The 16,549-nt window shown below is 48.6% G+C and overlaps 1 protein-coding gene across 3 annotated transcripts in view; it reads left to right on the top strand.

Annotated features, from left to right (window-relative positions):
• CRTC3 (CREB regulated transcription coactivator 3) overlaps nt 1-15,738 on the top strand; it is a 96,719-nt gene extending 80,981 nt beyond the window's left edge. The window contains exons 10-15 of one of the 3 annotated variants that reach the window (XM_052659674.1): nt 691-908; nt 4,345-4,643; nt 9,532-9,732; nt 9,821-9,901; nt 11,700-11,802; nt 12,257-15,738. In XM_052659674.1, coding sequence (XP_052515634.1) covers nt 691-908; nt 4,345-4,643; nt 9,532-9,732; nt 9,821-9,901; nt 11,700-11,802; nt 12,257-12,462 — 1,108 coding nt within the window. In that variant the 3' untranslated portion in view covers nt 12,463-15,738. Of the gene's footprint in view, nt 1-690; nt 909-4,344; nt 4,644-9,531; nt 9,733-9,820; nt 9,902-11,699; nt 11,803-12,253 lie in introns of all 3 variants that reach the window. The other 2 variants (XM_052659673.1, XM_052659675.1) reach the window with 2 other exon arrangements.
• The last annotated feature ends 811 nt before the right edge of the window (nt 15,739-16,549 follow it).

Genomic DNA, 16,549 nt, shown 5'->3' with positions numbered 1-16,549 from the left:
GCACACGCCCTGCTCATTCATCATCCTCCCACCAGCACTCAGCCTAGTGCCTGGGCTCAGAGCAGCCGCGCCACCGATCCTGACAAAGGAACGGTCACATCTCTTTCTCACTTGAAAGTTTATGGAAACTGTTAATGGAAAAAGTATGCTTTGGAAGGTATCTGGCTGATACAGGAGATCCTTTTTGGGGGGGAAGGAAAGATAATTTAGAAATGTAACCAAAAGAATTGAATAAATGCAGAGCAGCGTCTCATATCTTATACAGTGCTTGACAATTTTCAAAGTACTTTTGCATCAATAATCTAACCTTCTGTACAGTGAAGTAAACCAGCTACATGTGTATCCCCTCCCTCCTGGACATCCTTGTACAGTGGAGAGTAACGCAACATTGTAAAGCAGCTGCATTCCAGAGGAAAAAAAATGCTGACAAAGGAAAACAGTAAAAGCACACACACGCGACTAATCTTGTCTTAGAAAAGATTCCTGTAACGCGGGCATAGATGACATCCTTAGTCTAGCATTACAGGTAAGCAGATCACACTCTCAGAACAAGGAAGAGGCAGTCTCCACGAGGACTCGGATCTTTGGTACCCACGGCTTTTATTGAACAAGGAAAGGTATCATACACATCCTATTCCCCAGCAGCCAAATGCATTTTAGAAAGTAATACTTAACCCTTCTTTTTTTCAGCACTTTCCCACACAATGGTCAAAACATGGGCCTCTCCCCCTTCCTGGGAACCCTGAACACTGGGGGGTCGTTGCCAGATCTAACCAACCTGCACTACTCGGCACCACTGCCAGCCTCCCTGGACACCAGTGACCACCTCTTTGGGAGTATGAGTGTGGGGAACAGTGTGGGCAACCTTCCCGCTGCCATGACTCACCTCGGCATCAGGGGCTCGTCTGGTAAGTGGTCCCTGCTCCATCGGGACCATGCCTGTGTCCCCTGGTGGCTCAGCCATTGGTGGTCCCTGGCCGGGTGGCATGTTAGTAAATCGTAGAGTGAGAATGACTGTGTCTGAGTTAGAGATAATAACCCACTGGGCTTCGCAGGTGGCCCTGGTGGTAAAGAATCCACCTGCCAATACAGGAGATGCAAGAGAAGCGAGTTCAATCTCTGGGTCGGGAAGATCCCCTGGAGGAGGGAATGGCAACCCACTCCAGTATTCTTGCCTGGATACCATAGATAGTACCATGGATAGAGGATCCTGGTGGTCTACAGTCCATGGAGTCACAAAGAGTCGGACACGACTGAGTGACTGAGCAGGCATGCACACAGCCCACTAGCTCAGGTACCTCTCAACTCTGCTGGCATTTCACTTAGGTGGTTCTCTTTCTGCTGAGTTTGGTGACCTCTGGGGAAGCTCAGTGAAACCTCATTCTTTTTTGTTGTTCTGTTTTCTTTTGGGTCGGGGGGGCAGAGTTGACTGTACCTCACGGCATATGGGGTCTTAGCCCCCTGCCTTAGGAGCATGGAGTCTTAACCACTGGACCACCAGGAAAGTCCAAAACCTCATTCTTCATTGTCTTCTCCAGCCCACATGCCCCAGGGACTTGGAGAATAAGATTTGAGAGTCAAGAAATAAGTGTCCATTCTATTCTGTGTTAGCTGTGGTCCTTTATCAACATATGATGGTATTTAATAATTGCAGATATCTCTTTAGATTCCTCCAACTTCCCAATGGATTGCAAAAGAGAATATTTTGAATTTTAGAAAATTGTGGGTACAAGGAAAATATCTATCCTTAATAGATACGTATATTAAGTATAAATCTGCCATAGTTCAAAACTGCTGGATCAAATTTTCAGAAGTGCTTAAAGGTGCTTTAGCTTTACTAAAAAGCTACTCATGAGGTGACTTGGCTGTTAGCATAGGAGTTTGAGTCCCTATCACTCAGACCACATGTTGAAACATGACTGCATTTGCTTGAACCCTGACAGATGCTCTTGTCAATGTCTGGGGCAGGTAGTATAGCCTCCAGCCACAAGGGTCCCAAGAATGGTGGCATAGCCTATCTCCTTTAGAAAGATCCCCAGCAATGGTCTGTCACTGGGGAAGGTGCTTGCTCTTTCCGCTCTGGGTTCAACAAGATGTGTCTATGCAGATCTGAACTCACCACTCAAATGAGGGTAGGCTGCTTCATCATGGTCCTCTGGAAGTTTCTCTGCTGATTACAGTGATGCTACCATTATGCTATTAATATATAATTTTAGGTTTGAAGAATTGACTTCAGAGACCACCTCTATTTTGGGGTCTCTGGGAGTCTTTGGGATCTCTAGGGTCTTTGAGTTACCCTGTTGCTTTACTTATGTGACCTTGGTGACGTCTCTGAACAAGGTTATCCGAGGTCACGTGAATCCAGCAGCACTGGCGCTTAGCCCCCTTGGGTCTTGGGGAAGCTGGCATTCTCCAGTACAGCCTTGGACGTTGCTTCAGCTGAAAATCCTGTGTTTAATTGCTGGCTGTTATTTTCCTCAAATAAGCATTGTATTATCGAGGATATGTCACAACCAGTGCTTAAGTTTTTAGAGTTTCTCTGCACTCCTTAAAAATGCATGGTATGAAAGATTGCACATATATTTTTTAAGATGTGTGTGCTTTCTTTCTGAATGACTGAGTTTTAAAAAAATGTCTAAGTTCATATCTTTAGCTCTAATTTTCATTCTTATTCGAGCAAGCCACATCTCTGACTTTTCCATGGTGAGTTAGGTAGGGGGATAACTACTTAGAGTTTTGTCAGAGACGTCTTTCCTACCTTTTCAAAATCAATTGTGTGGGTGTGTGGGTGTGTGTTAGTGCTCAGTCATGTCCGACTCTTTGCTACCCTGTGGCCTGTAGCCCATCAGGGTCCTCTCTCCATGGAATTCTCCAGGCAAGAATACTGGAGTGAATTGCTATGCCCTCCTCCAGGCGACCTTCCCAACCCAGGTATTGAACCTGAGTTCTGCATTGCAGGCAGATTCTTTACCATCTGAGCCACCAGGGAAGTCCTCAGAATCACTTACTGGCTAAAAAGCCTTGGTCATTTATGCATTCCATAGTTTTCATCTAATACTTAACTTTTTATCGATGTGAAACAACACAGAGTTTTGCTCGCCGCAGCTGTGGGCACAAGAAGGTGGGCTGGGCTCTGAAACACAGGGGTCACCCACGGAGAGGCACTGCAGGGCCAGCATTCATTCACGGAATGAAGGCACTCTGCCAGGCCCTGGGCCAGGTGCCAAAGAGCCAGCGGGGCAGAGAACAGGCTCCCTGGCCTCCTGGAGCTTGTGTCCTTGCAGGATGTGTTATGGAAATGCCTTTCCCAAACTCTCTTGCTCTTGCTAAAATTCACTCCCCTCCCCTTAAAACAAAGCACCAACAAGGTGTCCTTTTCACTACACTGGAGGAGACAGTGATGAACCGCTTTTCAGGAGCCAGAAAAACAAAGAGAAGGGAAACCCTGGTAGAGGGTCCCTACCTGTGACTTGGTGCTGGGCTCAGGGTGTTTAAAGAGCCCCTCTGAGGCAGCCTGCCCTCCACATCGAGAGCCGTGACACCCAGTGAAGGCAACCGAGGGTCCTGGCTGGTTGCCAGGGACAAGGCACTGGGGGCCCCGAACATAATGGTTTGTGCGGCCTTGGGATCTGTTCTTGGACTGGAGCGGAGGAACTGGACAGTCACCTCTGCTGCCGCCTGCACCAGTTCTTGCTCTTCCAGTGGTGGTTTACATGATCTAATTCTCGAGAAAAATCTATTCTCATCCTTTTTTAAAAAGCTTTTTATTTTGTACTGGGGTAGAGCCGATTAACAATGTTGGGTGATAGTTTCAGGTGAACAGCAAAGATACTCAGCCATACATATACATGTATCCACTCTCCCCCAAACCCCCCTCCCATCAAGGCCACCACGTAATGCTGAGCAGAGTTCCCCGTGCTGTACAGTAGGTCCTTGTGGAAACCATTCTCATCAGAATGGCGTCGTCCCTCTTAGTCTGAGTGCATCTTCTCCTTGCCCTTGATACCACTTTTTTCCCCTTTGGCTTAAACAGCAAACATTTATTTCTCACATTTCCCGAAGTTTGGCAATCCAAGATTAGTGTGTCTCTGCAGAGCCCTTCCTGGTTCATAGGTTCCTATATATATATATTTTTAGTCGGACCATAAGTGCTTGACAACATTCTGTTCGTTTCTGCTGTACAACCTTGGTACCTTTTCCAGCAGGAGAGTTGCCCAGAGCTCCTTCTCACACGAAATCATCATCAAGTACAAATAGGAAGTTGAGTTTTTTCTTCACTGTTTGGGAAACAGACGATTTGGTCGGTGACTATGGGGTGTACGTTGCAAACATTCTGTCTTCCAGGCCTCCAGAGCTCTCGGAGCAACCCCTCCATCCAGGCCACGCTCAACAAGACAGTCGTCTCCTCCTCCCTGAACAGCCGCCCGGAGGCCTCCGGTCCCAGCGCCTCTGCCCTCCACCCCTCTCTCCGCCTCTTCTCGCTCAGCAACCCGTCCCTCTCCACCACCAGCCTGAGTGGCCCCTCCCGGCGCAGGCAGCCACCCGTCAGCCCCCTCACGCTGTCGCCCGGCCCGGAAGCACATCAAGGTTTCAGCCGGCAGCTCTCTTCAACCAGCCCCTTGAATCCGTATCCTGCCTCACAGGTAAAAAGCAGGCGAACTAACAGTGAAGCAGACCGAAGCAGATGGGAACTGAACCCGGTCCTCACCTCTAAGCGCGGGTCACGAGGTCTCGGATGCAGTCAGTTCCCACTTCTGTGCAAAATCTCATCATTCCTAATGCACTGCTGCTGCTGAGTTGCTTCAGTCGTGTCCGACTGCCCCCCAGGCTCCCCCGCCCCTGCACTAAGGGTTTCCTGAGAGCAGAGCTGTTGTGGCGATTTGTTGTTGCTGTTCAGTCGCTCCGTCGCGTCCGACTCTTTTGTAACACCATGGACTGTAGCCCATCAGGCTCCTCTGTCCATGGGATTCTCCAGGCAAGGATACTGCAGTGGGTTGCCATTTCCTACTCCAGGGGATCTTCCTAACCTACCGATCAAACCCATATCTCCTGCGCTGGCAGGTGGATTCTTTACCTCTGAGCCATCAGGGAAGCTCATGTGTTGATTACTCTTAAGCAGACACTGAACAGCTTGCGGTACTCTCAGGAAATTGGAAATGGAGGAAAGGGTCAGGTGTGGAGCGTGAAACCCAGTTATGTCTGAAATACAAGGGAAGCCAGGTTGGGGTTTTAAATTTGGTGTCAAAAATCATTAATTGACTCTCTCAGCACTGTAAGCCACAGAGAAAGCTGAGGAAGACATTGAAATACCCTCCTGAAGCTTCCATATTGAATTAGACCTCTTCCCTAATTACACTGACAGATTTAAGAACAGTCCTTCTCTTGTTGATTAAATACTTAGGTACAATAGGGTCATATCTCTATAAAAGGACCCGGATGAGTCTGTTTAGAAAGAGGCACACTTTGAAGTCACAAGCCTGTTACAGAAATTTAGGGTGGAAACGTCATCTTTTTTGACTTGTTGACTTTGTTTCTGTTCTAAAGTTTCAGAGTGGTTTTTCAGAGTCATCAGTGAACATGTTTTTAACCTCTTGGTCACTCCCTAGATATATTATCACATCACTTACTCACCACTTCACTATAAGTGAGTAATGATTTAGCAAGAAGAAGTTGACAGAACACAACAGAAATTAGCAGATCCAGTTATTAGTCACTCTTTACCAATTATTAGCTATGGAATCTTTATTATATGAGTAATCCCTTTCAGGAGGCAGTAAGAGAGTATTTCATAATTGTTTTTTAATGGTTCCTTCATGTTATTGGATTGCCTTTAATTTATTTTTCAAGATTATTTTATAGAGGCTTCTCTGGTGGTTCAGTAGTAAAGAATCTGCCTGCAGTGCAGAAGACTGCCTGCAATGCAGGAGACAACAGTTCGATCCCTAGGTCAGGAAGATTCCCTGGAGAAGGATAGCAACTCACTCCAGTGTTCTTGCCTAGAGAATCCCAGGCACAGAGGAGCCTGAAGGGCTACAGTCCATGGGGTCGCAAAGAGTCGGACACGACTTAGCGACTAAACCACCACCACAAGCTTATTTTACAGGACATAAAAAATAACACCGTCTAGCTACATTTTAAGGCGACCGTAGAGATAAACAGCACTCTCTTTCAGATATTTTCATTTTTTTCTGCTAAATATTTAAAAATTAAAAAAAAAAAACCGATGTTATTTGTGCACCTAATTTAAAAGGTCAAATAGTTCTAAAGGGCCTGTTATGAAGCAACAGCTGTCTTCCCGGCCCCGCCAGCCCCGTTCCTCACTGCCCGGAGGAGGCTACTTCCGGCGTCTAGCTGCTCTTTGGTGTAACCGTGTTGCTTCGTGCTGGGTTTGTTCTAGGGTCTTAGCTTCCGGTGTTCTCTGAGGACATCCTCCTATGGAAGCCCAGGGCTTAGCTCTCTCTCAGCCCTCCCAGGCCCCTCCCTCCCCGCTTCCCACGTTCTCCTGCTCACTCCCCTCGTCTTCACAGTGCGGTTTATTCCATTTAGTTTTGCATAGAACAGTGCTCAGTGTTTAGTGTTTTCATGGTTGTAACCATGTAATCAGAGTTGAACCATATAGCTTAGTATGAAATAACAAAATGAGGATCTTTTTCTCCTGGGAGTTAATGTCTTGTGTTTTTCTCACTGTGGTTTTCTCTGTATGTCTTTCTCTGTATTTCTATTCAATCTCAAACTCTCAGCATCGGGTAGATCTCCTTCTGATATATTAAACACAAGCCCTCCAGTAGCTTTCCAAGAAAGAGTACGTGTGGCGTGGCTTGACTTCATTGTGTCCTCATTCTCCCCACCGTTTAACTAATAATTGGCTAAGTGTAGAATTCAAATGTGAAATAATTTTCTCTTGAAGTTTTGAAGGTATTAATCTGTCACCTTTTAGTTTCTAGAGTTGCTACTGAGAAATCCAGTGCCATTCTGATTCCTGAAGTGAATGAAGTGAAAGTGTTAGCTGTGTCCGACTCTTTATGACCCCATGGACTGTATAGCCCGCCAGGCTCCTCTGTCCATGGGGATTCTCCAGGCAAGAATACTGGAGTGGGTTGCAGTGCCCTCCTTCAGGGGATCTTCCCAACCCAGGGACTGAACCCACATCTCTTATGTCTCCTGAATTGGCAGGCGGGTTCTTTACCATCTGAGCCACCAGGGTACCCCCTCTGTTACTTAATACTTGAAATTAAATCTCCCTTTTTTCCTTGCAAGGTTTGCAGGATCTTCTTTTCTCCCCCCTTAGTGTTCTAAAACTTCAAAATAATGTGGCCTGATATGAGTCTGACTATCTGGTTGGTTTCTTCAATCTGGAAACTCACCTCCTTCGTTTCTGAGAAATTTTCCTGAATTATCTCTTTGACAGTTTCTTCCCTTCAGTTTTCTCTGTTCTCTCTTGAATGTATGAATGTTAGACATCCTGTACTTTCCCTCTAGCATTCCTTATTTTTTTCCTCTTTCTTTTCTCTATCTTTTTCCTCTGCTTTCTGGAAGAGTTTCTTAACATTATCTTCCACCCTTCTGTTGAGGTTTTCATTTCTGCTCTCATCCTTTTAAATTGCCAAGACATTTTTTGTTCTTGTTCTCTGAATGTTCCTTTTTTCATAGCATCATATTTATTCCATGGATGCCTTATCATCTTTGATGTCTCTGAGGTTTTTAGTGATAATTTTTGTTCCAGTTTCTTTTTATTTTCTTTGAACAGATATTTTCCAAATTGCATAGAAGCAGCAAACATGATATAATGAATCCTCCTATGCCCATCATCCAGCCTCAACAGTCATCAACATTTTTTTTTAAAGAATTAGCTGTCTTTAGCTGTGCCAGGTCTTAGTTGCAGGAACCTGGGCCCCCCACATTTGGAGTGCCTTAGCCACTGGACCACCAGGGAAGTCCTCGACATTTTCATAATCTTGTTTTATCCATATCCCCTCTCTAAAAAAGTGTGTATAGAGGTACATATTATAAATAAGTATGTATTTCTAAAAGATAAGGATTTTTTAATCACCCTAAATATTATATTGATAATTCTTTTTCATGACAGCTTCTTCCTACATAAATTTCCCCAGGTTTGTTTTCTCAGTTTGTCTGCCTGGGTCTCTGACTTACATCCAGACACATTTCTCATGATCTGGTGATCCTTGGCGTCCTGCTCATATTTAGCAATAGGACACAGACACAAGCACACAAACTGATTGGAAGCTCAGTGTAGGTGGGTGGCCTTGTTGAGTACACTCTTCACTGTAGACAGATCCAGCTCAGCCCTTTCCCTGGGGACCCTCTGGTATTATAAGTTGGATTGTCTCCCAGGCTGGTCAGATCCCCAAAGGATGCTCTCCTGATCTTGTGCCTGGCCTGTGCCTGGACCCAGCACTGTGGGAACTGAGCTGAGAAAGAAGTGGAAGCTCAGGGGGCCACAGTGAGCTTTTTTTTTTGCTTTCTCAGAAGCCCTGCATTTTCAGCAGTGCCTCACCTTCTAGGGTCTGGTGCAGCCAGTCCAGAGACCCCAGGGCCATACTCCCTCCAGAGTGCCGCCCTCAGCCTCCTGCCAGGCATGGGCTCTGGAGCCCACTGCTGCCTGCCAGCCTCTCCAGATTTAGCTTCGTCTTCTCCCCTGCTGCCCCCCCTTCCCCCCCACCCCCACCCACAGGGACTCTGCAATGGAACCAGACCGCCTCCCTGCTGCCAGCCCTGCATTTGGTTCCCTCAGGTCTGCTAAGCCAGCTACTGCGTGTCCATCTGCTTTTCATTTTCCAAACTTCGTTGCCATTTTCTTCCTTTTCATTATCTTCATCCTCGTGTTGTTTATCTTCATTTTAGCATTATTTACGATGGTTTTCATTTTGTTTATAATGTTTATTGTTGTTTAACGTTGTTTTAGGGTTTCAGTGGGGTTTGGGGAGACAGCAGAGCTAAGTGCTTTTTTTCAGTCTTCTATTTTTAACCAGAAGTTATGGCTGTTAAAAAAAAAAAACAAGCATGATTTTCACTGAGAAAACTGAGACGAAACTGGTTAAATTGGCTGCATTTTGCTTTGTTTGTTTTTGAAGACAATAGAAACTGTCACTGAATGGAAAATGCTTTGTGGGGAAGTGACATTTGAAGTATACTTTGCAGGAACAGAAGTAGCTTTCTCAGAGCACAGTGTCGACTGCCAGGGCAAGGAGAATATCAGGCTTTTTCCTCACTTTGACATTTCCTAATTGTAAAGGGGGGCTTCCCTGGTAGCTCAGCAGTTAAAGAATCTGCCTGCCAAGCAGGAGACTCAGGTTCAATCCCTGGCTCAGGAAGATCCCCTGGAGAAGGAGATGGCAACCCCCTCCCATATCCTTGCCTGGGAAATCCCATGGACAGAGAAGCCTGATGGGCTACAGTCCATGGGGGTCACAAAGAGTCTGACGCAACGTGGCAACTAAGCAGCAATAGCATCCATGAAGGACTGACCACTAGCAACTCAGAAGCTGAGTAGTTAGTGGCTTTGTTTTTCAGATGGTGTCCTCGGATCGAAGCCCGCTCTCCTTCCTGCCCACAGAAGCTCAAGCCCAAGTGTCCCCCCCGCCCCCTTACCCTGCAGCCCACGACCTGCCCCAGCCTCTGCTGCAGCAGCCCCATGCCCAGGAGCCGCCTGCCCAGCAGCCCCAGGCGGCCTCATCGCTGTCCCAGTCGGACTTCCCGCTCCTCACAGCCCAGGTGAGTCCCACCCGGAGCCCCAGGCAGGAGGAGACACTCATGCCACCCCGAGTTCCAAGCTAAATGGTTCCTTCCTTGTTCCCTGAAGAGCTCATCTTTGACCAGCTTCTTCCCAGATGTAAGCTTTGACCAGCAGTCCATGAGGCCAGGTCCAGCCTTTACTCAGCAGGTGAGTGATCCCCAGGGCCTGCCTCGTCCCCAGAGCAGGAACTGTCACCGTCAGGCTGCTCTGCGCGGGAAACCCACACTCAGCAGGCTTGGTCAGTACCGCACTTCTCCGACCTCAGATGCACTCAATGGCCGGGTAGCCTGGCATTGCCCTGAGCCCTAGCTGCTGGTGTCGGCTGCCTTAGTTCATTGTCAGGCGTCAGCGGAGGACCTTTTGGAACACGTGGTAGAAGACTTGTGATGACATTCTAGCCATAGAATTGTAGACGCGCTCATGCTGGAAGGAACCTAGCAATCCACGGGTCTATCATGATGAGGCAACAAGGAGCAGGCAAGGGCTTTGCCTCGGCCTGAGTTGCTGTGTGTGGCTTCCTGGGAGCCCATCCTGGCCAGGCAGGGGTCCTTCCTGAAGGTTCTTTCATGCAGCCATTTTCTTTTGCTTTTTAGTTTCTCCCTAATAACACAGACTCCCTAATATCTTCCCTGATGGCTCAGAGGTTAAAGCGTCTGTCTCCAATGTGGGAGACCCAGGTTCAATCCCTGGGTCGGGAAGGTCCCCTGGAGAAGGAAATGGTAACCCACTCCAGTATTCTTGCCTGGAGAATCTCATGGACGGAGAAGCCTGGTAGGCTAGAGTCCACGGGGTTGCAGAGTCGGACACGACTGAGCAACTTCACTTAATAACACAGACAATCTTTTATATCCCTAGATTTTATGTTGTTGTTTAGCCACTAGGTTGTGTCCGACTCTTTGCAACCCCATGGACTGCAGCATGCCAGCCTCCCCTATTCTTTACTGTCTCCTGGAGTTTACTCAAACTCATGTCCATCAAGTAGGTGATGCCATCCAACCATCTCATCCTCTGTCACCCCCTTCTCCTTTTGCCTCAATCTCTCCCAGCATCAGGGTCTTTTCCAATGAGTTGGCTCTTCGCATGAGGTGGCCAAAGTGTTGGAGCTTCAGCTTCAGTATCAGTCCTTCCAGTGAATCTTCGGTGTTTATTTCCTTTAAGATTTTATAGTATTCAATAATTATGGTTTGGGCTCCAGGATATATTACAGAGAGAAGGAAGAGCACTTTCCAGAACTTAACAAAAACAGTAAAACAAATAAAGACAGATGTTTCCTGTGTAGGCCATGGGGAGTGGTGAGAACCAATAGTCTCTGCCGCCTGATTTTCTAGAGAAGCCATGTGAGTCTAGGTGAGTCAGTGTCTTTCTGAAAAGTGATGGAAACTCCTACTTTTGAAAGATTTTTTAATGGTTTAAAAATTAACTTCAGGAATGGCACCTAAAATAGGCCCCAGTTCTCACCTGTCCTTATCAAGGCTTTTTGCAGAGAGAGGCATGCTTGCATTCCTCCCTCTGAGTGAGAGAATGAGATGGGGCTACTGTCTCATTTCTTTAGAAAGCGAAGAGGAAAAGAGCCTGTCGCTTCCTTGGTTATAGACAGAGCCTTTGAAGGGTTCCCACCAATGGTAGTTTCCAGAACCCTCAGTGTGCTGAGGAGGGAGGTGGCTGTGACCGGTGGGCCTGCAGAAACCACAGCCAGTGGCGTTATCCAGGATGGCGTAGAGCGCCAGGCAGTGTGCAAACAGGGACACATCATCCACAGCGTGGCCCTTGGACCCCTCCTTTACTGCAGCCCCCCCCTACCCAAGCAGAATGTTCTGTGTGGGCTGTCATAGCAGAGAAGGCGTATGACAGCTCCAATGGCTGGTTTTGCTTGGGGGGCACACAGCACGGTCCTTCCCAGGGAAGCAGAGACCGTCCCTCACACAGTGACCTCTGGTGCCTCCAGGTGCCCCTGGTGCAACAAGGTCCCCGAGAACCACAAGACTCCTTTCATTTGAGACCAAACCTGTATTCCAACTGTGGGAATTTCCCAAACACCGTCCTGACAGGTGAGTGTGGGCCACCTCCCAGCTGCTTCTTTCATGTCACTGTTTCTCCAGATACCACTGTAAGGCAGTTTAAACAACATGACACTATATAAAGCCAAAAAATAAAAGCCCTGCAGCTCAGCTTTACCTTGTTGAGATGTGGGAGTCCAGCCCCAGAGACTGTGAGGCAGCAGGGAAGGGCCTGGCGACCCAGGCGTTTTTCCGACCTGCTTAGTTTCCAGTGACTGACAACTATTCAGAGGGAGGAAACCTGCAAAACTGGGACTTGTGGAACTGACTGCAAAGAACACAGATTCCAGAGCAGGACTGTGGGCCTGGGGGTGGTTGGGACATGGGTGATGACTGTCCTGGTGGGCGAGATGGCAGGGGGTTGTCACCAGTCGTGTCCTGAGAGACCTGACCCCCATGCCTTCTAATCTGCACTGTTCTCCCTTCTCACTGCTCTTTCCAGAAGACTCAAGCACCAGCCTATTCAAAGACCTCAGCAGTGCACTGGCAGGCATGCCCGAGGTCAACCTAAGCATGGACACTCCGTTCCCACTGGAGGAAGAGCTCCAGATTGAACCGCTGAGCCTGGACGGACTCAACATGTTAAGCGATTCCAGCATGGGCCTGCTTGACCCTTCTGTAGAAGAGACATTTCGAGCTGACCGACTGTGAGGTGATCAGAATGGGACAGGAGGACATATTTCTGAAACAGCTAAAACAGAACGGAATAGAACCAGCTCCACCCCTGGGCGTTACTTATCTCGGGCTTCTGACCTGGAAGGAGCCCAATTCCTCGGCTTCCAGCTCTCAGATGAGGTCCCATCTCAGTCGCCGTGACCTTCTCTCAACCACAGGGCTGGGCGCCACCCCTCAGGCCGGCAGCACAGGCCCTGTCGCTGCAAGCCTGCTGCTTTGGCGCTTCTGGTAACTCGGTCGTCCTCACACCCATGACATCTTTTATTGACCGTCTAGCCGGTCGATGAGGAAGAGAAAATGTGTGCCGAGAGGCCTCAGTAGCCGTGTGTAATGCTTAGAACCACTGATCTCAGTCGACACTGAAGAAAAGAGCCGGAGCCGGGGGCAGTCAGGGGCTGCAGGCCTCTAGGAGCTGACTCACCTCCAGCGACGGTACCAAGCCCCACAAGGCCTGCCGTGGTCCCGCTGTCTCACCTCGGCACCCCAGGCAGCCATGGGATGTCCAGGGCAGCGTGGAGGGCCAGGACTCCCTGAGAGGCCTCCATTCGAACACAAGGATTTCTGCCGCACGTCCAAGAAGAGACTTGAGTTGAGCAAACTGAATTCTAATTGGTTTTCTCCCAGTTTGTAATCTCTTCTCTGCTGCTGCAGTACCCCTTTTCCTTTGGATGAGAGGAAAAGGAAAACTATTTTATTTTATTCTGTCACTGAAAAAAAAAATCAAAATCCCCTGGTAATGGATGAGCCTGAAGAGAACAGGGCTGCGAGAACAGTAGAACTCGGTGGCTGTGGAAGACAGAGAAGGGAGCTGTGTGTAGGTGTCTTACAGGCACACAATGTCCTCTAGACAAGCTACAAACCATCTAGGCCTCCCTGTCTACAGACTGGCCAGGAGGAGCAGCTGGGGGTCTGGACCAGCACCACCCCCCAACCCAGCAATTGTGCAGCAGCAGAGGGAAGCTGGTTCTCTGTGGAAAGGGCATGTTCCTGTCACCCCACTAGACTGTAAGCTCCTTGAGGGCAGAGACTGTGCCTTACCTATCACCAAACCCCTAGCACCCAACAAGTGCCTGGCACTGAACAGGTGCCGCCGACCTGTGCGTCGAATGCACACATGCGTGAATGAGCAGATGAATGCATGAATGAATGACTCTGCCTCGCTAGGAGGCAGCCTAATCTTTCACTGACCCTCTTCCTCACCAAAGCTCAGAGCTTCCGCTTTTCTAACACTTGTGCCTGTGGTTAAGTGAAGCATACACTTTAAGATGCTTTTAACACTAGGTGACCAAGTCCACGCTTAGGCCACATGCCCTGTCCTCCTCAAGGCTACGGACGTGGGTGGACACTGTCTTGTGAGTGCACCTAGGGTGGCTCAGCAAGCTGGGCCCTCCCCCATACTGGGACCTCGGGGGTCCCGGCCATCACAAACATCTTCCCTCTCAGACCCGTGTTTTGCTCTCGATTGCATTAAGAGATTCACCCTCTGAGGCTGAAGAAATAGTGTATGGTAAAACAAAGGCCTAATTTACAGAACTATCATTAGGCATCAGTACTTTAGCACAAAATGGTATTACTGTATTTCCACCTGCCTCCTCTGATTCAGTCTGTGCCAGCCCCTGACCAGAAACCCAATGGGTGGGCTTAAAAGCCATCAGGGGAGGAGTCTGGGCAAAGGGGCCTCATGTGGGCCTGGGAAGACAGCCTAAAGTGAACAGACACGCTGAAGGAGGGATAAAGATGCTAGAGCCAGACAGACAGCTTCTTTCCAGGGAACACCAGGCACGTTGCTGAAGGGTCCAGATTGCTCCCACCTAAAGAAGCAAGGCGGCATCGTGTGGGTCTGAACCTGACACATGTCCCTGGTGGCAGGAAGGGTCTGTCATGGGGTCCTTGGGCTGTTGACCTCTCCAGACCTTCTCCTATTTCCTTCTGTCTTCAGGGGGCTCCCCTCCCTCCAATCTTTCAAGTAACCCCAATGGTGCACTGATCCATCTCCACTGTGGAGCCCAGGTCTTGGTCTTCCCGCGTCACATTCACTCTGAACACCCCCGCTCTTGAATTAGAAAGACCAGAGCCCTCCCTGCCTGAGCTCTGGCTCAGGAAGAGGCTGTGGGCCTCCCCTGCAAAGCCTTATTCACAGGTAGACTTCCAGATCTCAGTGACTTTTTGTGAAAGAAAATGGCCTTTCATTGTACACAGCACCCCAGCGTGCTGAAAGAGCCAGATGCTGCCTGCCTCTCGTGTGTCAGAGACTCCCTGAGATCTGAACTAGCCTTTCAGACAAGGGGGAGTGCTGATGTCATGAGAGGGTTTTTTTTTTTTTTAATGGAGATTTTAGGATAGTCTGCTCTCTACACAGTGCCTTACCCGTGGTGATCACTGTTATCAGGGTCCCAACTCTCTCTGGCTGCACAGCAGCCCAGCCGTACAGGCAGAGATCCCGAGACCTGCAGGACCAAGTGTGCTCCCCTTGGGCATTCACCAAGGACTTGTAGAAATGGAGGCTCCTGGGAAAAGTGACTTATTTGGGGGGAGGGTAACGATGACAGTAAGGTTTAGCACTGAATCCAGTTTGTCCTTAGGTCCATCCATCCCCCCTCTTCCTGTGAAAAGGTTTTGGACATTATACAACCCACCTTGCTTACCCAGTGAGGACACCCATGGACAGGGCTCGCCCTGACCTCCTCACCGCTGCCTTTGGTCCTCAGCATCTGAAATGGCTGCAGAATTCAGAGTAGACTATTTTTCAATATTTAGTTTTTCACAAGAAATCGATGGTTGTACTACTCTCATTTACTAGCAGTTAAACAGCATAGAACTAAAAACCTATCTGTGTTTCTGTTTTTCTCGCCCTTCTCTACGGTTGTGGTTTTTAGGACATAAGGTGTCAGGAGAACCTTGGTTATGTCTAGATCAACATGAATTCTCCACTGTCCTGTCTCATTTCTCCTAAGTCTGCTGTATATTACCTGAGCTGAAATGTATATCCCAGTGCATTTGCATAGTTGAAGACACTTCCTACTCTGACCCTCGTCTCTTCTGATTCACGCACGGACGGTCTGGTCCCAAGCGTGTTTCTTCCACTGCTTTGTGATGGAAACATCACAGCAAAACTAATCAGACCTCCCACCAGTATCCTAGTCCACATGCCCCTCGTCAAACAATATTTAAAGATTGGAAATTTGTATAAGGTAGCTTCCAAGTTTTATAATGCATTGTTTTACATCTTTCGTAATTAAAAGCAGCACAATAAGGTTGTATGTGCGTCTGGTGTCTTCCTTGGCCTCCAGTGAGATAAACCGGTGGCGAGCCCTTCTCACTCAGTGCAGCCCAAAGTCAGAGATTTCCAGTCCATGGCTGAGCAGAGCCTGCACTGGCCCGCTTCTCTTAATATGTGCTGTGGCGCCCTGTCCTGGGAGAAGCCCAGAAGGAAGTAGCGGCACATGTGCACCCAGGACAGAGGCATCATTGTAGGGGCTCAGCATTCTGCTCCGTCTTCTGAGGTTCAAGCCACTGATGTACCTCCCCCAGCCTCTCTGCTGCAAGTACTGGTCTTTCACTCTTTCAGTCCTAAAGGAAGTCAATCCTGAATATTCATTAGAAGGACGGATGCTGAAGCTGAAACTCCAATACTTTGGCAACCTGATGCAAAGAGCCGACTCATTGGAAAAGACCCTGATGTTGGGAAAGATTGAGGGGAGGGGGAGAAAAGGGGTGACAGAGGATGAGATGGTTGGATGTCATCACTGGCTCGATGGACATGAGTTTGAGCAGACTCCGGGAGATGGTGAAGGACAGGGAAGGCTGGCGTGCTGCAGTCCATGGGGTTGCGAAAAGTTGGACACAACTGAGTGACTCAACAACAACAACCCATTTCACCAAGGACTTGGGTTCCGCTTTCTACCCTCAACCCTCTCCCCCTGTCCCAGCAGGGTTCAGAGCGTTGACCTCTCGAAGCAAACAGCCTCAGCTGCCCCCAGAGACCCAGAGGCTCGTCAGAAAGATGACTCTTCTGAAATCTTACTCAGAAATCCCACCTCTGACCCTGACTTCCTGAGCCACC

This window comes from Budorcas taxicolor, chromosome 21 (assembly GCF_023091745.1).
Source record: "Budorcas taxicolor isolate Tak-1 chromosome 21, Takin1.1, whole genome shotgun sequence".
NCBI lineage: Eukaryota > Metazoa > Chordata > Mammalia > Artiodactyla > Bovidae > Budorcas > Budorcas taxicolor.
Note: the sequence above shows the minus strand (reverse complement) of the source record. Positions and strands in the feature narration are given on the sequence as shown.